The 25,419-nt window shown below is 37.0% G+C and overlaps 2 protein-coding genes and 2 non-coding genes across 4 annotated transcripts; 3 read left to right on the top strand and 1 right to left on the bottom strand.

Annotated features, from left to right (window-relative positions):
• The first annotated feature begins 6,821 nt into the window (after nucleotides 1-6,821).
• LOC133743926 (BTB/POZ domain-containing protein At1g63850) lies at nucleotides 6,822-10,556 on the top strand. Its single transcript, XM_062172002.1, has 3 exons — nucleotides 6,822-7,897; nucleotides 8,111-9,094; nucleotides 10,151-10,556. Exons 1-2 carry the CDS (start codon nucleotides 6,974-6,976, stop codon nucleotides 9,050-9,052), a joined length of 1,866 nt encoding a protein of 621 aa, XP_062027986.1. The 5' UTR covers nucleotides 6,822-6,973; the 3' UTR covers nucleotides 9,053-9,094; nucleotides 10,151-10,556.
• Nucleotides 10,557-11,800: 1,244 nt separating this feature from the next.
• TRNAA-AGC (transfer RNA alanine (anticodon AGC)) lies at nucleotides 11,801-11,873 on the top strand. The gene has a single exon. It is a non-coding gene; the product is annotated as a tRNA-Ala (tRNA).
• A 51-nt stretch (nucleotides 11,874-11,924) lies between these two features.
• LOC133745857 (uncharacterized) lies at nucleotides 11,925-16,498 on the bottom strand. Its single transcript, XM_062174022.1, has 8 exons — nucleotides 15,894-16,498; nucleotides 15,315-15,434; nucleotides 15,023-15,236; nucleotides 13,361-13,770; nucleotides 12,981-13,100; nucleotides 12,682-12,895; nucleotides 12,355-12,435; nucleotides 11,925-12,230 (listed from the first exon to the last, which is right to left on the bottom strand). The coding sequence occupies exons 1-8, from the start codon at nucleotides 16,381-16,383 to the stop codon at nucleotides 12,119-12,121; spliced, it is 1,761 nt and encodes a 586-aa protein (XP_062030006.1). The 5' UTR covers nucleotides 16,384-16,498; the 3' UTR covers nucleotides 11,925-12,118.
• TRNAW-CCA (transfer RNA tryptophan (anticodon CCA)) lies at nucleotides 12,512-12,583 on the top strand. The gene has a single exon. It is a non-coding gene; the product is annotated as a tRNA-Trp (tRNA).
• Nucleotides 16,499-25,419: the final 8,921 nt, after the last annotated feature.

Consider the following 25,419-nt stretch of genomic DNA (forward strand, 5'->3'; position numbering starts at 1 on the left):
GATTTACGAAATTCCCCAAAGCGAGCTCTTAGTTCCATACCTCCCCTAAGTCTTATTATGGATGCAAATTTGCTCACCATCAACAATTAAGTGGTGATACCACCACTATATATGACGCTGCCACGTGTATAACAATCTAACCATAGTTAACTATGTCTAACTCAATCAATTAAGAATGAGAAAAAAGCATTTAACATTATTAAAATCTTTATATTTTATTTATTTTACTATTCATCTCCATCTTTCATCATTCATCCTTAATTATCATCATTTTTTTCCGGGTTTTCTCTTGGATTCGTTCTAAAAAAGCATTTAACATTATTAAAATCTTTATATTTTATTTATTTTACTATTCATCTCCATCGTTCATCATTCATCCTTAATTATCATCATATTTTCTGGGTTTTCTCTTGGATACGTTCTAAAAAAGCATTTAACATTATTAAAATCTTTATATTTTATTTATTTTACTATTCATCTCCATCGTTCATCATTCATCCTTAATTATCATCATTTTTTCTGGGTTTTCTCTTGGATTCGTTCTCTAAGAGGGATAACTTCAGAAGTCTGAGGGACTTGATGAGGCTAAGATACCAGGGATAACTTGAGTAAGAACTTTCTTCTCCTGGTATCTTAGCCTCATGAAGTCCCTCAGACTTCTGAAGTTATTCCTCTTGATTGTCTCTTCATTGGTTTGTGGATGTGCCTGTAGATACTCCTGTAGGCTCGAGGTGATGTTTAACATATTCAACTTGTTATCTTGGATGACAAAATTCCTTGGGTCATTGAGACCTGTATGAATAAACTCTTTGTTGTGTAAATATTTTGTGGCCCGTATCTGTTCACTGCAAAACAGGTTTCCTTGTCAAGTTATTACATATATTTTCTGCAAAACATGCTTTTGAGAGATTAAAATAGACTTACTGTGTAGCTTGCTGCCACCAAATCTCATTCCCTTCTCTCCAATTAGCCAACAAAGAGTCATACCTCTCATAAAATAGTAATATCCTTTTCTTTTTTGTACTGTAGCTGAGGAAAATAGGTGCCAAAATAGACTGATGGCTGACTTGGCGAGTTGCACTGAAACAACTCATTTCTTCCCTCTTTTCAGATTTACGAAATTCCCCAAAGCGAGCTCTTAGTTCCATACCTCCCCTAAGTCTTATTATGGATGCAGATTTGCTCACCATCAACAATTAAGTGGTGATACCACCACTATATATGAAGCGGCCACGGGTATAACAATCTAACCATAGTTAACTATGTCTAACTCAATCAATTAAGAATGAGAAAAAAGCATTTAACATTATTAAAATCTTTATATTCTATTTATTTTACTATTCATCTCCATCTTTCATCATTCATCCTTAATTATCATCATTTTTTTCCGGGTTTTCTCTTGGATTCGTTCTAAAAAAGCATTTAACATTATTAAAATCTTTATATTTTATTTATTTTACTATTCATCTCCATCGTTCATCATTCATCCTTAATTATCATCATATTTTCTGGGTTTTCTCTTGGATACGTTCTAAAAAAGCATTTAACATTATTAAAATCTTTATATTTTATTTATTTTACTATTCATCTCCATCGTTCATCATTCATCCTTAATTATCATCATTTTTTCTGGGTTTTCTCTTGGATTCGTTCTCCAAGAGGGATAACTTCAGAAGTCTGAGGGACTTGATGAGGCTAAGATACCAGGGATAACTTGAGTAAGAACTTTCTTCTCCTGGTATCTTAGCCTCATGAAGTCCCTCAGACTTCTGAAGTTATTCCTCTTGATTGTCTCTTCATTGGTTTGTGGATGTGCCTGTAGATACTCCTGTAGGCTCGAGGTGATGTTTAACATATTCAACTTGTTATCTTGGATGACAAAATTTCTTGGGTCATTGAGGCCTGTATGAATAAACCCTTTATAGGGTAAATATTTTGTGGCCGGTATCTGTTCACTCCAAAACAGGTTTCCTTGTCAAGTTATTACATATTTTTTCTGCAAAACATGCTTTTGAGAGATTAAAATAGACTTACTGTGTAGCTTGCTGCCACTAAATCTCTTTCCCTTCTCTCCAATTAGCCAACAAAGAGTCATACCTCTCATAAAATAGTAATATCCTTTTCTTTTTTGTACTGTAGCTGAGGAAAATAGGTGCCAAAATAGACTGATGGCTGACTTAGCGAGTTGCACTGAAATAACTCATTGCTTCCCTCTTTTTAGATTTACGAAATTCCCCAAAGCGAGCTCTTAGTTCCATACCTCCCCTAAGTCTTATTATGAATGTAGATTTGCTCACCATCAACAATTAAGTGGTGATACCACCAATATATATGAAGCTGCCACGGGTATAACAATCTAACCATAGTTAACTACATCTAACTCAATCAATTAAGAACGAGAAAAATGCATTTAACATTATTAAAATCTTTATATTTTATTTATTTTACTATTCATCTCCATCTTTCATCATTCATCCTTAATTATCATCATTTTTTCTGGGTTTTCTCTTGGATTCGTTCTCCCCCCCCCCACTCCAAAGGCCAAAGCCATGACTGTCGAAGGAGAAAGCAAAAGAAGAATCGGAAAGCTTCTCGGGCCACTGCAAGGGACGTCAGCGGCGGCGGCGATGTGAAGGAGAACAACGATAAACGATCCTCCACGGGTTGTTGGGAAGTTGAAATCGAAGAAAGCCCGAGCTAAATGAAGACATCATGGACGAGGAGTTCAGAAAAAATTTCAAAAATTCACGTTCAAGAGTGCTGCGAGTGTTGTGGAGGAAGCCTCTAGGAAGAAGGTTGATTCAACCGATTGCAGAATTGAAACAGATCTGTGCAAGGCCTGCTGTTGTTGAGGTGTGGGAATGTGGGATGCAACTGCTGATCCTAAATATATTTTCTTTCTGAGTGTTGTGGTGTTGGAGAGATTAAGGTTTGGGGATTTGGTGCGCAGCTTTGAGATGGTTGAATAGAGTCTGTAGATGAGACTGAGAGATCGATACCCAAACGAGAAAGAAATAAGATGGATTAGAGATGGGCAGATGCAATTAATTATAAAACAGACTTTTATTATTACATTTATTGTGTGAGTTTGGCAAAAAAATTAACTATAGTTATCTTATTTTACACATGTCAGTATTTGAGAGGGTGGTGACACCACCACCAACTGTTGGTGGTGAGCAAATTTGATTCCTCTTATTATTGCATGCTTTTGTCGATAATTTGTAATCTGATAACCAATGACATCTACACCAGATACTTCATTCTACAAAAAATACATAAGTAAATAACAAATCACATATGAGCTTATGTTACCACATTATCAGCCATGTTTGATTGTGTTAAACCTTTCTAAATGTACCTCATTATTCCTAGACCAAAAAAAGAAAAGAAAACATACCTCATTATTCATCCTCCTTCTTTTCCGGTTCGTGGTAACATCCCTTAGAGATTTGGTGTTGTATTGCCGTATCTTTGGCTCTGCAGAGAGTCTTTTAAAGTTTAAACGAATCCTTAACCATCTTGTTAATTGTAAATTGATGTGACATAATGTCATTGTTTGAGTTGCAGGCATGCATCATATAAGGTTGAGAATTCAGTATTCAAGAGTACATGATTGTTTTGGCAAAATTTTGAAGTATAAGAGTAGTCTGATAGGTGAAACTAACGGTAGAAATCAGAGTGAAATGTGGAAACATTTATAAACATGGTGCATGGAGCAAATCTACTACAACCAACCAACCAACCTGAGTTTTCAAAACTTTAAGGGCACGTTTACTTACTTGGAATGGGAAGGAATGATTACGGGATAAAACTATTCCTACGTTTACTACTAACACATAAAGGAATCGGAATGATTTCGGGTAAAAGTATTCATGCGTTTACTAGCATATGAAGGAATCAGAATATGTGTATGTCCCACCTCCTTATTAAGAATCGATTCCTGAATACTCAGGAATTTGATTACGAAAGGGGGAGATGGGTTTAGGAATCAACTCATCCGGAATCAATACCGATTCCTTTCTTCTCCCATTCCAGTTGTCTCCGATTTATGATTATTTTCCATTCCAAGTAAGTAAATGTGTCATAAGGGTATCTACAAGAGCAAATCTAAGTCGACAATTCTAGTTCTAATGGTCAACTTGAATTACATATCAAGCGTATCCATAAGAAACCATAAAACTCGCTGTTAATCAATTGGAATCTTCGAATTATTAATTAAGCATGGTATGTTGCCCTGTAATTCCATTAACATTTTGCTTTCTAGCAGGCGATTTCTTGCAGAGTAAAAGGAGTAACATGGAGAAAGGGAAAAAAGGAAATATCAGGAAAAAAAAAAATGGCAAAAAGAATTTGAGATGTGTGTATTAAGAGGATAGGAATGTGTGAGTAAAATTACTCAAAATTGTGTAGTGTATACGAATAGAACAACTCAACAACACTATGAGCGCCTTCAGAAAATAGAATGGGCAATGGGCCAGAAAAAGAGGAGGCTGATTGGAGATTATTTTTTGTTTTTTTTATCAGCCCAGCAATTTTGCCTTTAGGAATATGATTTTTGATTTTTTGTCCTACTCAATTTGTGTGTTCTAACTGATGTGTTTATTATCATTGTTTTGATGCTGAACCAATCGCTTTTGATACCTTTGCTATGAATCGGTTGTATCACTTGCCCTAGGTGCATAATACAAAATTATGTAGATGGATTCCGGAATTCCCGCTATAGCCGAACATGCGGAAACTCCAATTTGGTGAAGATTCTCAATAGGAAATTTATTAAAAAGAAACTGAAGCAAGAAACATAATGGTTTGATTAATGGGTAACAATATTAGTGTGGACCAAATGGCCGAATGTTAGAGCATCTCCGAGTCAAGTGAGATGGGGTTCTTTTCCATCTCTCTGTCGTTTATTAATTCTGGAAAAGCCAAATCTCTTTCAACAAAGTGAGTATAACTAGACCAAAAGAACTAGTTGGGTTCTCTCTCCTCCACTTAACTACAAGTAGGAGAAGAATAGTGCTTTCTTTCTATAACTACAGCTTAGCAAATCAAAAGTGTGGCAGAGAATTTGGCTGATTTGCCCAATGACAGATCCTCAGAAAATTTTATATGAATCGGAGAGAGTAGGGGCACATCACATGAAGCCCAGAATGACAAAGGCATCAAACAAAGCGATAAAGGAGAGATTAACACAATTAGTATAGTATATCTTTGTAATAATACTCGAGCAACCTTTTTGTCTTTCATTCTAAATTATAAACTAGAAGAATGAGAAAGATCGATTTGCCTTGTGATTTGAGCACCCACTATACCTTTCTCCTACGTGATGCACACAACTTAAGTCCCAAGCATTGAAATAAAGCCAAACGTTCATGGCAAGTAGCTTAGAAACAAATCAAGCTCATCTTGATTCTGTGTTGATTAGTACATTACATTGTATGGAGCTGTCTATCACAATATAAAGTTGGTTTAGGTTTATGCTTAATGAGTTAGTGTATTGATATGACATTAACATCTATTATATGTGGCCCATTTCTTTCCACCTAGCTAGAATTACATAATAATATTGTACGAATAATTGATTACTGATATAATGATGATATTTTACTTCATAAAAATGAATGATGTCTGAAACTTGAACTAATATTTTTAAAAATAAAAAGAAATATTATCCGCTTACATTTAGAGCTAGCAATCGATGAATGATGTCATTTTTCTATTTTCTCATTCTTTTACGAATCAGAGCTATTGAAACGTAAAGAGTATTTAATGCCCGTTCATATAATCATGATCAATAAAACCATTATGGCAGAGCTAGATCATTTCAAACAGGGACATGTCAATCTTATGGTAGGGAGGAAGATCAGTTTGATACTGTGCGCATGGCACTGTGCCCAACTATGTATATATGCTTTAGGCTGTCACATGTACTTGTATTAATATATTTATTTGGCTGTCGAAGTATACATGCGCTCGTAACGACCATTCTCAACACAATATGTAATAATATGCATATTTGAATGTGAATTTCATACACATCAACAACTAGAAATTGTGAATACGCTGAATCTCAACGTACTATAGTGACCAAAATTAACTACATTTAACAGTTGGACATTTAGACATTGATTGATCTATCGCAATTGAACATAAGCAAAAAAAGAAGTAACATGCATGTTCACAAGCATTTTTTTTTTTTTTTTCACAGTAAAAAAAAAAATGTTCACACGCATTTTTTTTCTAGCTAATCACTATGCAAGATTCACATGCAACTAGTAAGCACATATTATGAGTTTCAATATTTACGACAACTAGTCACACGCATTGTCTGATATTAATAGCCATTAGGTAGTGTTCCAATCATGACCCAACAACCCCCACAGATTGTAATTGGCGACAGAATGAGATCACAAAATCATAACAAACACCAATGACCCAATGGATCCTGGTAACAACCAAAGAGACCAAGGAGGGAGTGCCCCAATCTATGAAGCCAGATACCAAAACCAAGTCACAAACCCAAAACATACAACTGGCACACCCATTCAAGCAATGCCGATTCTTCTTCTTCTACATCAACAGCATCTCCCATAAAGAAACAATGGGTTTCAAAACCCCATAGCCAAAGCCAAAGCCAAAGCCAAAGCTATTCTTGTGGGGACTACCCCTCCCCCTCTCACCCTTTTTTTTTTTTTCCCTACACTTCCAAAGCTTCGACCTTTTTCCCCAGCGGAGTCATCAAGGAAAAAAGATTAAAGGACCAAACTTTGGATCATCACCAAACGCCTCGCTCTTTCAGTCCTTCCCTTCTCTCTAGTCTCTAATACAAACAAACACTGCCGGATTTGATTCATGCCTCTCTTGTTTTTACTAATGATCCTTTCTCGTTTACCCCGCCATTTTTTTTTAGCTCACTATTGTCTCTGAACTAGATGACAATATAAGCTCCATTCCCATTTCATTTTTATTCAATTTCATGGCAACAGCCACATCTACTAGTACTACTACTACTACTACTGCAGCTCTCAAAGCTCACCCCCATCAACAACCACCCACCAAACCCAGACGCCGCAACAACAACTACCCGACCCGGAAGCTCGACCCGCCGACGATTGTCTCCCCCGAGAACTCCTGGTGCTGTCCTGCCTCAAAACCAATCCCGACCCATTCCCGCCGCGGCGGACTACCCATTGACCCGACCCGCGAGCTCGACCCGGTTGAGGACTACCCATCTCCGAATTCTTCGCCGTCGTTCAGGATCCGGTTCTCTCCGGGGAGCTTATCCCCAGTCATGGACTTCACTCCGGCTTTGAGCAACGGTCACAACGATTCGTATAACTCGAGCTTCACTCGGTTCAATAGTATGCTCAATGCGGGTCTGCTGAACCCAATGTCGCCGCCGCCGCGGACCAGCCCGACCCTTTTCGAAATGATGGCCAGCGAGCCCGAAATGGCCAACCCGAAACCCGCCCAGATCCACCAAAACGGCGTCGCGCCGCCGCCGAGGACTACTCACATGGGTTTGGTCCAGGACAAGCAGGCGCTGATGATGCAGCGGGTTTCGGACCTCTTGGGTTCTCGGAGCCCCGGGAACCAGTTCAATGACCCGACCAATAGTGACATCAAGCTGACGTTGAGCTCCAAGGACGGGTTCAGCGTCTCGATGAGTCTGCACCGTCCGATTCTCATCGCGCACAGCCGGTTCTTCGCCGTGAAGCTCTCGGACAGGTGGGTCAAGCAGCAGAGAACGACGCCGTCTTCGTCGCCACCGTACAATGTGGAGATTGCTGACTGTGATGACGTGGAGGTTTATATTGAGGCTTTGAGGTTGATGTATTGTAAGGATCTGAGGAAGAGGCTAATGAAGGAGGACGTTCCTAAAGTGCTTGGCATTTTGAAGGTAAAAAAAAAAAAAAAAATACTTGTTTGCTTATGTTTGATTGCTTAGAAAGAAAGTAATATATAGTTTGGATAATGTAGCTGTTTTAGGTAAGTAGGTTATGTATTTGGAATGAAAACAGAGTGTACCCGGATGTTGAAATTTTGTTTTATAGTTGAATTATGTATGGCAAAGCAAAAAATGGAAATGATGAGATTGTTGTGTGTGGTGTAGGTTTCGGCGGCAATTGGGTTTGATGCTGGTGTTTTATCTTGTTTGGAGTACTTGGAGGCGGCGCCGTGGGCTGAGGAAGAAGAGGAGAAGGTGGCATCGCTGTTGTCGGAGCTGCGGCTTGAAGGTGTTGGAGCCGGGGAAGTGTTGAAGAGGGTGTCGCTGGAAGTGGCTAATGGGACTGAGGAGGGTAATGACAATGAAGAAGTTTTAGTAAAGCTTCTGCATGTGGTTCTTGAAGGAAAAGATGAGAAGGCAAGGCGCGAGATGAAAGGATTGGTGACTAAGATGCTTCGTGAGAATTCGTCTCATAATGAACTCCGGAAAGAGTCCTTGTACTCGGCTTGTGATGGGTGTTTGCAATTGCTTTGCCACCATTTTTCTCGGGCAGCAGAGGCAGACTTGAAGGATGTGGGACAGATTGCAAGGCAAGCGGATAATTTGCATTGGATTTTGGATATTTTGATTGACAGACAAATGGCTGAGGATTTCTTGAAAACATGGGCATCTCAAACTGAGTTGTCTGAATCGCATTCTAAAGTGGCTGCAGTTCATAGATATGAGGTTAGCAGAGTTACAGCTCGACTCTTTGTTGGGATTGGAAAGGGTCAGCTGTTGGCTTCCAAGGACGTGAGGTTCTTGCTTTTGCGTACATGGTTGGTGCCATTTTATGATGATTTTGGATGGATGAGGAGGGCATCAAAAGGCCTTGATAGGCACTTAATTGAGGATGGTCTGAGCAACACAATTCTTACCCTGCCTTTAGCATGGCAACAAGAAATTTTGCTGGCTTGGTTTAATCGGTTCTTGAACTCTGGTGAAGATTGCCCAAATATACAAAGAGGATTTGAAGTTTGGTGGAGGCGGTCCTTTTGGAGGCGGAATGGGGAGCAGGAAAGACCACGGCCATTACGAGTTACAGCTGCAACCATTGAGAAGCAATAGAAGTTAATAGTATCCACAGTGTGGGAAATGATGCACTAAAGGGTCTGTCTTTCTATCTCTCTTTCCTTCCTCCTGATCACTATAGTCTCATTTAATCTTAGTTGGTAATTTTGTGGTCTTCTTACTATCTAACCCAAGGTGGGAATCCCCTGATGAAGTTTTAGTTTGATTGGATACACCCTGAGGTTTAGGTTGGAAGAGGCTATAGAAGCATTAGATATATTTATTCAACTTTTGTTCTGTTATAAAATTCAGAGAATTGCATGTTTAGTTAGGTTTGATGGAAGTATGGAATCTTCTTAGTTCATGTTGAATGGAAGTATGGAACTTTAGCGATATAGGACTGACTAATATTTGGTATAGTGGTTATTGGTTGAATGAGATGAGATGAGATTTTTGGACAGCTGGTTCTACATTGGGAGTTGGACAGCTGGTTCTACATTGGGAGTTGGCTATTTCTATATGGTTGTTTTGATTTTGGCATGTAATTTGGTCCTGTCCTGGTTTGTGTAAATGATTTGGCCATGTTAGAACTGTTGTGTAGTTCAAAAGTGCAAAATAATATGGTAATATTTGGTTAGCACTGGACTAGTCTCTTGAGTTGTACACTTGTATGCTTGTTGAGAAGTATTATGTGTAATTTGGAGGGAGGAAAAAGCATTGCCCTTGTGGAGATGTTGTGTCAGTCCTCTTCTTGTTGGTGGTGTGGATAGAACAAACAAGAGGATTATGAAATTGTATGGGGAAGTGAAGGATCTGTGGGATATAGTTTGTCCTGAGCATTCCCTGTATTTGGGATGCACCATTCTTTGTCTCTTAAGCTTTGCTTATGTTCAGTTTTGATATTTTGCAATTCTAGAGGAAAGGTTTTTCACTGTGTCATTAGTTTTATCACATTAATAATACCAGGGCTTTGCCACTCACGATGAAGTTTAGTTTTATCTAAGCATTTCCTGTTTGTATGTTATTTACCCTTTTTCTCCCTTGTGCAAACTTCATAATGAGATATTCCTCATGGAAATGGAGTTCCTTTTCTTGCTTCTTGTTAGTGGCTATTGGTTGCAGCCTGATATCTAACCTTTGCCTTAATTTGTGCAGCTCTAGAGAAAGTTTGGGATTTTTGACTGAGATTTGAAATCAGTTCCCGGTAAAGGTGTATGAAAGTAAGGTTCTGCTACTTCCACTGTTGGTATGTCAAGGTCCGAGAACCTGCCGGTTCTTACAGGATTGTTGTAACATGTCTCAGGTCAAGTTGACAGAGAACACTACTATTGGTATCTCAGCCCAATTCTTTCTGTAACCGAGCCTTCAAGGCTGTTGTCTATACTTTTGATTCCAGAGCATCTTATACTGTGTTGAAGAGGATGATTTTGTATGTTTTTTTTTCACTGCCTGCTGGTGTTTGATGTTGGAATGTAATTAAAATTTTCTTTTTAACAATTTAGCTGTTGTAAGGAACAACTTGATTGTGAGTTTTCTGTGGAGTTAATATACCGTGATTCTATTGGGGGTATTGGTTATGATGGTGCTTGCACTATTTAGTTTTCGACATCTTGGGGAGGACTCTTGAGGAAGTTTTGGGTCTTAACAGATTTGGAAATCCTGTTATGTGAGTTAGCAGAATGCGTTACAGCATCTCTGGCATAGTCCCCCTTGATTTCAGGGCTTTTCTTTTCTTTCATCTTCTCCATTCAAAGAACAGCTTACATGGATTGGATTTGATTATAAGCAGGAGGATGTTTCCACTTGGTTATATACTTATATGTACGGAAAACTAGCGTGCATGTTTACTGAGCGATATAAACTTGTAAGTAAGCAATGCATAAAACTGATTAGTTGTACGAGTTATAAGCCTTGCCACACCTAAACTTGTTTTCATACTCAAATTCAGCATAGCTAGGCAAGCTAGCCTTGCCACACCTAAAGCAAAATCCTACGCGATAGAGTTGGAAGAATACTAATGAGACATACATCTGTCCTTACTAATTACATAAATTGAAATTTGATCTTTATCCCTCCACAAGTCATACAAATACAAATTTAACAGAATCGTTACTTCCCTACCTCCCAAAAACATTTGAATCCCCTGATATTAACATGTGTACTAAAATCACAAAACCGAGGAGGATGAGGAAGAAGGGAAGGTATTCACACTCCTGCCGCGGCAGCAAAGTGGTGGGAGTTGCCCTCCTCCTGCAAAGTGGGCATGAATCACTGAAGCGCAGCGAGGACTCGATACAAGTCCTGTGAAGCCTATGCTTACAAGCTGTCTGGGAAACCTCCCTCGCCGAGTTCAAACTTTCCAAGCAGATACAGCACTCATCACTCATCGTCGGCTGCTCTTCTTCTTCTTCTTCTTCTTTGGAGTCTAGACCTCGTCACATGCAGGCGAATCGATACTCCACTCATTTATCGTTGGCAGTTTTCATAATATCCTTGTAGTTTAATTTCCTTTTGTAATTAGTATAGGGTTTCCTTTATAATCAAGTGTGGATATCAAATACAGATTTCCAATATTGTATTTCATAGAAAATATACGTAATATACTTATAAGTATTCTATGCTTCCTACACATCTTCAAGAAAGTATCTTTGAACGTAATCGAGAAAAAAACACTTAAGATCGTCATAATTTATTGAGTATCCGGTATAGTATTTGTTGCTTTGGGAAAAAGTCACCATGAAATCGAGCAAAAGCGATGAAAAAAAAACAGTATTATTATAAAAATGAGTGAAATATAAACAACATGGGGATGTAGCTCAGATGGTAGAGCGCTCGCTTAGCATGCGAGAGGTACGGGGATCGATACCCCGCATCTCCACTCTAATTAATTTTTTTTTTTTTTTATTATTTACTGTCCTGTTGTACCGTATGGTAAAAAAACGTATCAAGAACAATGCATATTAATTGTCACAGTGGTTTCTGGTATTTGGATCCCTATTGTAATTGTTAAAGAATTTGAATGTTCATTCAGAACTACAAAGAATTAATTTGACTGAAGCATTATAGGTAATCTACTTGTGTAATCAATGATATGAACTAACTGCTAGGTTATATGTTGTTTAACTAGTACTCCTCCTCCTCAGCTGCACCATCATCGTCTTCACCGAAGTGGGTGAAGAAGGAATTTAGCGTTGGGCAGTCATAGTTCAGCTCCCCAGGTTTTGCATATTTTTGCCTACACCATTCATCACAGCCCAACAAACCAACACCCAATTAGTTAAATACTTACTTACACTAAGGACATCAATGAAAGCAACAAAGCTAATAGTATTCGTCAACTTAAGTTCTAGATCACCTACCATTCCTGATCAGTTAGCATTTCATCTGACAATCCAAACTCTCTTAGCTCTTCTTCTTCGTGGTGCACTGACAAACTGTACCTGCAAATATTCACAGAGATTGATCTTCCAGTTAGTAACTTTTATATATCGGTTGACAGAGGCTACAATCATCTAGGGATCCGTGGCGCAATGGTAGCGCGTCTGACTCCAGATCAGAAGGTTGCGTGTTCGATTCACGTCGGGTTCAAATCCTAATTCAGTTCCCACATTTTTTTTTTTGGCACATATTTTTCTATCAAATGCTACTGATGATCCTGTATGTTTAGTAAGTAGAAAAACAAGTACCTTCCACCATAGCCTCGTTCCATAACCACCATGCTTCCATTACTAAAGTTGTTCAGTCTCTCATACTGCTCCACTGTCCATTTATACCATCTCATCAGAAACACCCTCAGAGTTAAGCCATGTGAAACTATCACCAAGTTGATGTTTGGGTTTCTCTGCCCTGGTGGCTGAAACCGTCCCACGTCAATATCCGATTTCAGTGTTTCTCTGAATCCTGAAATTACAACAGTATAATGCTTCAATTTCTCAATACCATTTGTCCTAATAAACTCAATGTGAAAGTTGAAGAGAAACCATACCTGTGATTCTGTCATAAACATCAGCTGCAGATTCCCCATTAGGAAACCGGTAAAAGAATCGACCATATCGCATACGGATAGCTTTCTCCACTCTCATCTTCTCCCTATCCTGAAAATTCCCTTTTGATACAGATGCATGTGTAGCAAAACCAAAATAAGTTAAACTTCTCTTATTAAATGCACATGTAGAACACAGTTCAAAACAAAAAATTTCTATCTTGCTAAACAACTTAACATGTTATGTTGTCAAACTATCAATCTAAACGTGACATTTTAGTGCTACATTAACAATCTAGCAAGATAACACCATATTAACATCGGCCTAGAGAGAGAATAATAAACTTAACATGCTTCATTGGGCTTAAATGACATGCACTTACCAAAATCTTGCTCTCTTAAGCGAGGCTCTTCTCTCATGCCAGCAATTCTTGAGCGCTCAAATGATTTCCCTAAACCCTTGAGTGTGTCAACTGCTCTTTTATAAGGAGAAACATAAAAATAGACCTTCCAATTATGCACTTGGTCTTCCTCAATCATCTCCCTGATCCTCCTCCCACATTTCTCAGCATCTGTCACACCTTTCTCTGTCAATCCAATCTTTGGATCAGAAACTCTTGTGTAAACTCCCTCATCCACATTTCCTTCACTCTGCCCGTGCCGAACCAGAATTATCCGCCGAGGCCTTGGAGGTGGAGTTTTAGTTTTACTGGTACTAGTACCTGATTCTTTATGAGAGTAATGCTTTTGAGGAAAACCAGCAAACCCATTACCATAATGTTCAATAGTATCCCTGGGGATTGCACGGGCTTGGATTATATTAAAATCATAGACCCTTTGTTGAGAAACTTGGATAGGTGAAGAAAGAGTTGCATTTTTGGGGAAGCAAGAAATGTAAAACGAGGAAGCAGAAAAGCATGGATGAGTCATTGCCATGAGTAGAACTCACCATTAGTTTGAACTACTTCTAGTCATATATATATGCATCTGCAGTATGGTCCAAGATGGAGGGCTACTTGAGCCTGCCTCAGTTTCAAAGAGAAATACAGCTCCAATTTTCTTGTTGGAGCTTTTATGTACATGCACCACCATATATCAAATGTCAATTCAAATCAAGTGCTCTTGGTGTATGAGTTGGTTTGAACTTTATCTGATTGGTATGTTTTAGTGGTGAAAAACGGAGGAGGGGTCCTTTTTGTCTAATTTTTGTTGGGTTGTGAATCTTGTGAGTAGTTCATTGGTTTGGACAGAAGGGCATGAACTGAACGATGGAAATGGAGTTAGGTGCTTCCCTCCCGGGCCAAGATTTTTGTCCTAACTAGAGGGGACCTATTCTGCATAGTACCTTTGGGTCCCAATTGATGTGTCTTCTGGGATGAGTTGTTGAATGAGCTGAGCATAAAGAAAAGTATATATCCCATTTGATTCTTGGAAAAGTCAGGGTGAAGTATATATTTGTTGGTGACTAGATTAGAATCAAATTGGAATATTGATATCAGTCTGGTTAATCTGCATGGTTTTGAAGGTAAGAGAAGACAGGGTTGGTGATATATGGATCTGTGTATTTATTGGGTTTCAGTTGGGACTTGGTTTTGAGACTCTTGCACAACATGCATATCTTGATAGGAATAAGGAAAAGTGGCTGAACCTTCTAATTTTTATCATTACTAGATGCATCTTGGCAAATTTGTTGTAGAGAGGATTTCCACAAATTGAAAATTGATTAGTTGAACAATATAAAGTTGTAACTAAGCGATGCATAAAAGTGATTAGTTGTATGAGTTATGTCTCATTAGGGATATATATAACATGATGATCTGCCTAAAAGGAGCAACAGAATGATCAACTATCATTTCGTTCGAGAATCCAAACTCTCTTAGCTCTTCTTCTGTGTGGTGTATTGACAAGCAGTACCAGCAAATTCTAAACAGAGTTTCAGTTGACAGTTCTTTCTACGCTAATCTAATACAAGAGAGATTGTAAACATGATCCGAAGGTGCGTTTTTTATTCAAGTTGGGTTCAAACCAGGATGCAAGATTAGTACCTTCCACCGTAGCCTCTTTCCATAACAATCATGCTTCCATTACCAAAGTTGTTGAGGCCATCAAACTGCTCCACTGTCCACTTGTACCATCTCATCAGAAACACTCTCAGCGTTAGGCAATGCGAAACTATCACCAAGTTGATGTTTGAATTTCTCTCCCCTGGTGGCTGAAACCTTCCCTCTTCGATATCCGATTTCAATGTTTCTCTGAATCCTGCAATTCACATTTCAATGTTACTACACTAATCCAATGAAAACAAAAATTGGTAATTTGTGGAGAAGCTCCGTGTACCTGTAATCCTATCATAAACATCAGCTGCAGATTCCCCATTAGGAAACCGGTAAAAGAATCGACCGTAAAGCATACGCATAGCTTTATCAAGTCTCATCTTCTCCCTATCCTGAAAATTCCCTTTAAAAGTGTAACAAGAGTACAAGACCAAAATCTGTTAAAATATTTCTGTTGAGTAATGCACATTTAGAAAACTATCATGCTTTGAAAAGCGAAGTTTTTCTCTCCTGCTAGACAATTTGACATATTATGTTGTCAAGCTATCGATCTAAATTTTAGCTTCATTAGCAAGATAAAAGTATGTCAATACCGGCCTAGAAAGAGCAACTATAAGCTTCAATGGTCTTCTATGGGTTGTAAGAGTAATTGTTGGGGGACAAATATACTGAATAGGCCCCTGCATAGATGAAATATGTATTCCCTTTATCTCATCTTAAATACGAATTCCTTCCTATCACCTGAAAACTTGAACACTAGAAGTTACGAGATTTGTTTTGGGATGTAATTAGACTTGTCATCTAGATGGTGTACCCTAATGTTGAAACTAACCTGAACTAACCCTATATGGAATGCACTTACCAAAATCTTGCTCTCTTAAGCGAGGTTCTTCTCTCATGCCAGCAATTCTTGAGCGCTCAAATGCTTTCCCTAACCCCTTGAGTGTTTCAACTGTTCTTCTATAAGGAGACACATAGAAGTAGACCTTCCAATCATGCACTTGTCTTTTTTCAATCATCTCCTTGATCCTCTTCCCGCATTCCTCAGCATCAGCCATACCTTTCTCGGTCAATCGGATCTTTGGATTAGAAACTCTAGTGTAGACGCTCTCATCCACATTTCCTTCACTCTGCCCATGCCGAACCAAAATTATCCGGCGAGGCCGTGGAGGTGGAACTTTATTAGTATTAGTACTACTACTAGTACCTGATTTTCTATGAGAGTACAGTTTTTCAGGAAGACCACCAAACCCATTACCAGAATGTTCAATAGTATCCCTGGGGCTTGCACAGCATATAACTGCTAACAACCCTTTGTTGAGAAAATTGGATAGGTGAAGAAAGAGTTGCATTTTTGGGGAAGCAGGACATGTAAAACAAGGAAGCAGAAGAGCACAATTGAGTCACTGCCATGAGTAGCATTCACCACTAGTTTGAACATGCAACTTCTAGTTCTAGTCAAATATATGCACCTGCAAAATTGCTGAGATGTTTCTTTCATGTGCATATGAAGATCAATTGTCAAATCAAATCGGGTGCTCTCGGTGTGTTTTATGAATTTATGTGGTGAAAATTTGGGAGGTGTTTTCAATTTTTGTGGTGTTGTACACTTTGATTAGTTCATTTGTTTTGTATGGACAGAAGGGCGTGAACTGAACGGTGGAAATACAATTAGGTGCTTCGCTCCTCGGGCAAGGTTTTTGTCTTCAACTAGAGGGGTCCTTACCTTTGGGTCCCAATTGGTCTGTCTTGTGGGATGAGCTCTTTAAGGAGCTGAGTATAAAGACCAGTATAATCCCATTTGATTCTTGGGAAAGACAGGATGAACGAAATGAGAAATTCTTAGGTGGGCTTTCCCCACCACGTGGGTTTAGAGCCAACCAATCAGAAGAAAGAAAATTTTCTCTCTTTTTCAAAACTGCCCTGCTCCCTAAAATGCAATACCCAAAACACTCCCCTACTGGGTAGTGATTGATCCGCCCCACCACGTGGCTTTAGAGTTGCCCCACGCAAGATTCTCTGAAGGAATAATTTGTGTTAGTGACTAGATCAGAGTCAAATAAATTCATTTGTATGGTTTTGATGGTAAGAGAAGATTGGGCTGATGATGTATGGATCTGTGTGTTTTATTGGGTTTCAATGTTTGAGACTTTCTTTGCACCACATTAAGCACATCTTGAATTCTTGATAGGAATGAAGGGTAAGGGAAAGTGGACCAACTTCTAATTTTATCATACTATATGCATCTATATAAATTTATCCTACAGAGGACTTTTACAAATTTGAAATTTGCATACTCTCATTTATGGGATCTAATTTAATAACTGGAATCAGTTATTCTCTAGTTCACTTGTAAGAACTAATTTAAGTGGAAAACCATTAGTCATTTTGATATTCTATTGATCTAGTTTTCCTTTAAATAAAAGTATATGAATTTATTGTGAGATTGATTATTGAATAATAATTTATAAAAAAAATGAACGAATCCAATCACTAAATTATAGATATCTAAAACACACTTATTTTGATATTTTCTTCTTGATTTTTTCTATTGGAACCTCCAAATTTACTTACTTGACCTCCTATATTTTTTACACCTCCTATCAAATTTTCAAATACTAAATTTACTCACTAAACCTCATTAAAGTTACTCAAATAACCTCACTCATATAGTTTGCAAACAAACTATTATCTTTAAAATAAAAAACTTAGTCATTTCAATGATTTAATTACTCATGCCATCAAATTCCTAAAGAAAATATGCTCTCCTCTCTGACTCTCGAAAGAGAGATATCTCGACGGCGGCTAGCTCCGGCTGATGGCAGTCCTGCATCTTCGACGACAAAGGGGGTCATTCTACTTCTCTCTCGTTTGCCTCTTGGTGGTGACGGCAGGTTTCCTCGACGGCGCCCCTTGCTATTAGGTTGCGGCCTTTTTCTTTTCATTGCGGCTGTCAACTGTTACGGTAGTACTGGTGTTTCTGGAACCGATCTGGGGTTGGTTTGGAGGGGGCTCGATGGGAACTTGGTTTCTCTTCGGGAGATTGACTCGAGATCGGGGCTTGGAGTAGTTTGGGTTTGGGAGCCAGGAGCTTTTAGATCCATGGCCAATGCTGCTGGTCAGAGTGTGGCAGCGGTGAGTTATTGGTTTCAGGCTGGGATGGAGCTCACTGGCCTACTGGTTTGCCAGTGATTTATCCTTGTTTGAGCGGTGACGACGGCTTTGGGTCGATTGGGATGGTAAGAGAAGGGATCGACTGTTTTCAGCGGGCAAGCTTGGTGTTGTAGGTGTCGACGACGGCGAGCTTGTTCTTTGTGGAGGCGGCGGTGATGGTAGTTGAGGCGGCAATTTCCTCCTTAGGGTTGCGATTAACCCTAGAGCCTGTAATAAGTGGGCCTTTTGGTCTTGGGTCCTTGGCATCCTTGATCGAGCTGATTCAGGCCCAAAAGGATTTTATGGACTTTTGAGTTGTTCTTTTTTCTAATATTTAATTTTTGTATGGGTCGCAAAATCTAGTGCTCGGTTGAAACATTTATTTAAACAGCTTATGAGCATTTAGGTTTTGTTAGAATAATAGTGCGTGAATTTCCTAAAAGGTGGATGTACTCTGGATTGCAGAGTCTCTATTTGTTTATAATAAGTTTTTTGTGAGTCCTAAAGGATGACTCTTTATTGTTGACTCCATTAGGGTGTGTCGTTTGGTACTGCTTGCTGAATTATAAAATCGGGTTGATCTCTTTCGATTCAAAAAAAAAAAGATTTAATTACTCTATAAATCTTAATTACATATCTATTCTTTAATCAGACAACATAAATCTCTTTTTCAATAAAAAAAATCAAACACAAGGTATTGATTTTTAAAAATTAATTACTAATCAACAAGAAAATAACATGAACTATTCTGTGGTTTTTTTTTCTTCTTCTTTTTAGCTTTGCAAAAGAAAAATGAAGATTAATTATTTAAATATTTGTTTAGTTTATTTTAATTGCTAGATCATTTTTTTTTTTTTGCAAATATAATGGATGGACTAAGACTTCCGTCATAATATGATTTATTTTGTTTTCACTCACCAATATGAGTTCAACATGTATATCATACATTTTTATGTCACATGATCTGAATCGTAGTTTTAATTCTTATTAAATATATATGAATGCTTTAATGAGTATGTAGTGAAATTAGAAAATGTAAATAGATAAGGAAAATAATAAAGAATCCAATCTAATATTAGTGAATTGGAAAGTGTAGAGAAAATCAATATACTATTATTGTCCTTAATAGTCATTTTATAGTAGGTTATATATGTCATTTTTAATAATTCATAATAGAGTGAGGTCAAGTGAACAGATTTGGAGATCCTAATAAAAATATTATTTCTTCTTTTATTGTTATTCTCCTACATGCTCGCAATCCTATAATTCTATGTCATGGATGTCTAGCTATGAAAGTCTCACAATTTTGCTTTTTTCTTCACTTTTGTCAATGAAGTGGCCATCTTATCATGGATTTTGAGCTTCGTCCCTATTGGTGATAGAAATCGTGTGCTTTGTCTTTTATTTATTTTTATTTTTTTTCTTCCCTTTTTTTTATTTTTTTTTATTTTTATTGTGGTGCGATTTCTTATTCATACTTTCTTATATAGTAAGAGACTTCACACAGTATTTGAAATATTAGATCTATCAGTCTATGGTGCCCTTCATAAAGTTTTACGAACAACATTACCATACATTATATTAACAATCTCTACGAACCTTGCACATTTAACTATCCATGCATTTTGTTTATGTTTGGTACAATTAAACATTGGTTATTCAAAGTTCTACCGCATCTTGAATTCTTGATTTGATCAGGTCATTCATAAAAGAAAGTTGGTAATCTCGAGTTGGTGGTGAAAGTTCTGTAAAGTACCAATCATTTATATGTTTTAGTGATTTTCAACATCCCAAGTCGATCATATATTGTTTGCAATTTTAAAACCCTAAACCCAATTCTTTAGTCAATAAAGACATATTACACCTTTATGGGATTAGGTATGAGGTCCTATTCTCTAACCCTAAAATTCTAATTAAAACTAGTTGTCAAGCAAGCATAACATCCTATTAACTATCATCACTATTTCTTCGAAAAGGTATTATCAAATTAAATGCATGGTGTGCTAGACTACTAATTTCTTCTTAACTCCCTTGACCAGGACTATACTACTAAACCTGGACAGTCCATGTAAGTAAATTAATTGAAACTATAGAACTGACTACAATAATTTATCACCATGGGACATCTTCCTATAGTACTACAATGTACTATATCCCTGGACCTCTTTCAGAAACAGTACTTCTAGGATAAGGTACTAGCAGTAATACCTAATTGGTTTATTGTCATTGTCAAAGACAAGAGCATATATAGTACCTCTGTTTACTTTGTTTAAAGGGTTTGGAGGTTTTTGCATATGCAGATATACAGTGATAAGGAGCTGTCTTCTAAACTATGAGCTATAATTAAACCCCTATCTCTATCCTCCTTTGTTTTCTAAAACATTCTTGCACTTTGGAAAAGTTGCAATGGCAGCCTAGCTCCAAACTAAGGTATGGTCAGAGACCGAAGAGCTTAACTCTTCCCATTTTTTTTGTTTAGTCTAGCTTTTAGGATCATCCACAACTGTCTATATGTATGAAAAAAGCCCATCTGGAAAAAGCTAAAGAGTGATGGTCATTGACAAGATGTTTACGATTCTTTAGAGGAACTAGCCTATGATTAAGAGTATGAGTAGCAATTAACAAATGAGATCTTTCTATTTCAATCCCATCTTAGTAAAAACATAACGTAATACAAAATTGACCCTTGGGGTTTTTGACAAAATGCTTAATGTAGACAGCAATGCATAGTTTACGTTTCGGTTCTACCAACTTTGAAAAGAAATGGTTACTAGGTGGTGTTAATTTAATTGAGATGTATATTATTATGAACCAGAAACTCCTAGGAGAAATTATAGCTAGAAGTAGCACCACAATGTGTTGCATTGCATGTGAACTGAAATATAACAAATATAAAAAGCATAATTTACATAAATTAACAAGAAAAATACTCTCAAATTAACATATTGTTATTAACAATGATAAATTAACAAATTAATTAGAAAACAGTGATTATGAAGAAATTCATGATTCTTTTATGCAGTTTTGCTAATTAACATACAAGTAATTTGAAATGAAACCTTAAAATCCAATTACAAAATTGATTGTTTTATTCATTGGTCAATTGACTCGTTTGTATTTAGTAACTTTGAAGATTGCGTTACATCGTACATAATTCAACATTAAAACCTATACAAGTTATGATTCAAGAATATGTTACAATTATGAACCCAAATTCACAATATAATTTTTTGATGATGAGATAAACTAGCTTAATTGAGAGAACAAAAAAATGTCTCAACATATGAAAATGGATTTGATACGAGACTTGAACTTCAGTCAAGTTGGAGCTTCCTCATCTCAAAATAAACCTCTTGTAGACACTACTGTATATATATTAACATGATGAAGGAACATTATCACAAGAAAGTTCCCATTTAAATATATTTGGCCTTGTTTTTCATCATATCATGTTTGATCAAGACTCAATTAATGTATATTAAGGCCTTATCCATGTGAAAATTATAGTGGAAACTAGTGGTGTGCAGTGTGTTTTATCCCTATTAGTTTGTACATGCATATATATAGTCAAAATGCAAAGTAGCCCACTTGCTCTAAATATGAACATGTACATATATATTATGATATCCATAAGGAAAAAAAAAGAAAAAAAAAAGAAAAATAGACATTATTTTATAGTCATGAAAGATCGAGTCCCTTTCAATAGATATGTCTGTTACACAAAAGCTTAGCTTAGCTAAGCTTAGATAATCAATAATCATCCAATGAGAATGGTAGCAAGGTCTTTTAGGAAACCATCTTGTGATTGCCAACAAAAATGATTATTCTAACAAAGCAGTGCATGCAAGCAAAATTAACTTATTAGTGAGATTCAGCTCAACATTAATCAACAATATTATCATGTGGTGTGGAAAGGAAAAACGAAACAAGTCGAAATGTTAAGAGACAGATGCACATTGAGACAAGCAGCTAAAGAGTGTGTTCTCAAATTTCTTTTGCGTTTCCTTTGTCACTTATATCGACTTTAGTCTTGTTGCTGACTCATCTCTCTCTCAATTAACAAGAAGAACATATATTAATAGTTGGGTTAAGAAATCTTCTTGTTTCTAAATAATGTTTTGATATCTTAGAAGAGTGGATTTGTTACCTAATTCTTCTTACTTGTAGCCTTGTAGATTGCACCTGCCAATCATTGAGCTCAACTCACATGCATGGGGTATAGTACTGACCAGTGAGAAAATGGTTTCCTAATTATAATGGTAAACTCTAAGTTCAAAGCTTGCCTTAGTGTTCTAGGGCATTATTGCTCTTCGTTAACAGATGCTTGGTCAGAGAAGACTTAATAAACAAGTCACAGAGTTGGTATGGATAGTTAGTCTTTACTTGGACTTGAGAAACAACTTTGCATGACATGCCTTTAGATTTTTGGTCTGTGGTCAAACTTGCAAACCAAGGCTGATAAATTGTCATTAACTGCTTAATTTATTTTAGTTTTGCAAAACGGTATGATATATGCGAGGATAAGGGTTAATTTCTAGCAGTTGCTTAGTACTCACGCTAGGTATATATGATTTCATCTAGTGTTCACACACCAAAGTAATGACTTACATTATGAGATTTTTTTGTCAAAGTATAAATGGAAAAGCAAAGCTACAATCTTCTGGCCTCATACAGCTGGATTTTAATTTCTTGTTCAAACCATATATAAGAGGCTAAGAGCAGCTCGAAAAAATTGATTAAGCTATTATGTTTTTATTCCAAGCTACATACTTCATTCTTAGTCATGCACCGAAGAGGTTTATCTTGGGCCTAGGAAGCCTTTGGGTTCCCCTTGACGAAGTCAAAAAAAAAAAAAAAAAAAAAAAAAAAAAAAAAAAAAAAACTTCTATATATTTGTATGGAAGTATAACAACTTCAACAATCTAGCCGATCGACAACTTTAACTCATCAAAGTATTATGGCAAAGAGGAAAAACAAAACACTACTTCATCACGTTCTCCTAGCTAACCGCCCAAAAATCCTCAAGGGCAATGGGAGATACATAATTTTTTACACGTCCACACTGAGCAATAAGGTCGGTTTTGGAGTCATCTCTTTGAGAACGACAGTATGAGGAATGCCGCATGATCGTACAAATATTTCCATGGGAACTCAGGAACTGTACAAAAGCAGACCACCAATTTCAATTCCTTCGCGCTGCAAGTGGCTTTATCACTTGAAAGCTCTGCAGAAACATTAGATATATGGTACTTGATAGATAGAAAACCCTTGAGAACTCTTTGTCATGGCGGAAACACAATGAGGCCTTGACAGTCCATGAGTCAAAAGCCTGATCTGTTATGCAATGAATCCAATCATTGGATTGTCATGTAGAATGCCGAAGATATAATGTGTACACAAAAGAGCGTTCATGAATTTTTTTTTTTTTTTTTTTTTTTTTGCGGAACTCATTTTGTTTATTATCTAAATGCTTTTACTTTTTCCTTTTAAAGCAATTCGTCAAGTATTTTGCCTTAACGTCTTTGCCCAATTGCCCTAGCCTCCTTTTCTTTTCTCAACACATATTGTTCTTTCTCAAGCCTTTTTTTCATAGTTCTTTTGATTAATTTTTCTTCGGATCTGTTAACAATTGATCAATAGAACATTGAAGAAAAACAAAAAATCAGACATATTCAATTAATGCGAGCAATATTAGATCTAAATGGCCATCAACTGGAATTTAAGTTATCAAATTAAGTCACTCGAAGCCATCGTGTGTGAATATACTAGCAATAAAGGTCATCCTCTTCATCTCCTCTGCCAATGTCATTCTAGCTTTGTCATCCTAGTCCAATGCTTCCTTTGCCTTTATATATTCTTTTTGGCTTAGCTTATCTTTGTATTATTGGATTGGTCCCACCCATTTTCATTTTCATTGAACTGGTCCTAGCTAGCTAGTTCCACCATTCCTACCTTTTCTTGTTTATCTAATTCATGTTGTGAGATCTTTAAGCAAGTGCAAGACCAAAGATTAAGGAAGTTAAACATATTTAATAGCTAGAAAAGCCTCTTTTTCTTTTTGAGACTACTTTCTGGTCATTTCCTTGGTATATAGATAATATTGTATATTGAACATATCACAAAAGTTGATGGTCTTATATGAAAGTTCAATACATGCTTTATATATACAAACAAGAATCCTTTTCTTTTCCTCAATGTGAAAAGTCAAAATTCAAATCATTAATGCATGCATATATGGATTAGAATGAAAAAGAAAAATGGAAATTTCTCAGGTAATACAGTTGCATTCAATTAGTAATATATAAGAGCTGGAGCTGGAAAACCAAAGGAGCAATAAATTATATAGTTTATGATGAATATATCGATTTTATCATTCTTTCACTTTCATTTATTTGTCTGTTAACTGTGGAATTGACGCTATCCATCTCAAGAAAATTGATCGATCTAGCTAGACCCCCACCCCAGAAAGGATGCAAATTAACCAGCAGAGAGATGGAGCTTGACAGTCCATTGGATCATTCAAGAACAAAAATGGGTGAAGGTTTTGATGTTAAATTTTAACGGCTATAGGAACAAAAAGGGCCCCTTCTTAACTTACCCTTTGGAATTTATTTTTCATACAATGGTAACCAATTATGGCCCACGACAACAAAAAATCTCCATGCGGGTCGTCTTTATTTGTGGTGTTATTATGCACTACGAGCTAGTGCCAAATTGCTCTTTTCTTCTCCTCCTCCTTTCCACAGGATGAGGAATAAAAGGAAAATTGGCAAAGCTATGGTTACACATGAAATAATGAACACTACATGCTTTCAACTTCTATATACAATCCCTTTTAGTTGGGTAAGAAATAATAACAGCCACCATGACATGAGTAATACAAATTGATCATGAACCAATAATGCCTAATCTCTAGTTAAATTTCAGAACTTCCATCAGTTACTCATGGTCAAATCTGGAATTTTCATCAGTTGTGCTCATTTGAACCACCTGACCTCCTGAACCAATTCATTTGATCGAGTTTCGAGAAAACTTCTTTTAGAGTTCATTAGAGTACGTAGGAGCAACTGGCTAGCAACTAAAAATGCGATATGATTAAGCATCAAAACCAAACTCAAGACTCCATGGCCAGCTACTTAGAAGCCTAAAAGACACAATACAAATCATACTAGGTTTTCAGATTAGGGTTTAAGAGTAAGACCTTTTGAATTAGGGTTTGTGTATTGGACTAGGTA

Source organism: Rosa rugosa, chromosome 4, assembly GCF_958449725.1.
Source record: "Rosa rugosa chromosome 4, drRosRugo1.1, whole genome shotgun sequence".
NCBI classification, from domain to species: domain Eukaryota; kingdom Viridiplantae; phylum Streptophyta; class Magnoliopsida; order Rosales; family Rosaceae; genus Rosa; species Rosa rugosa.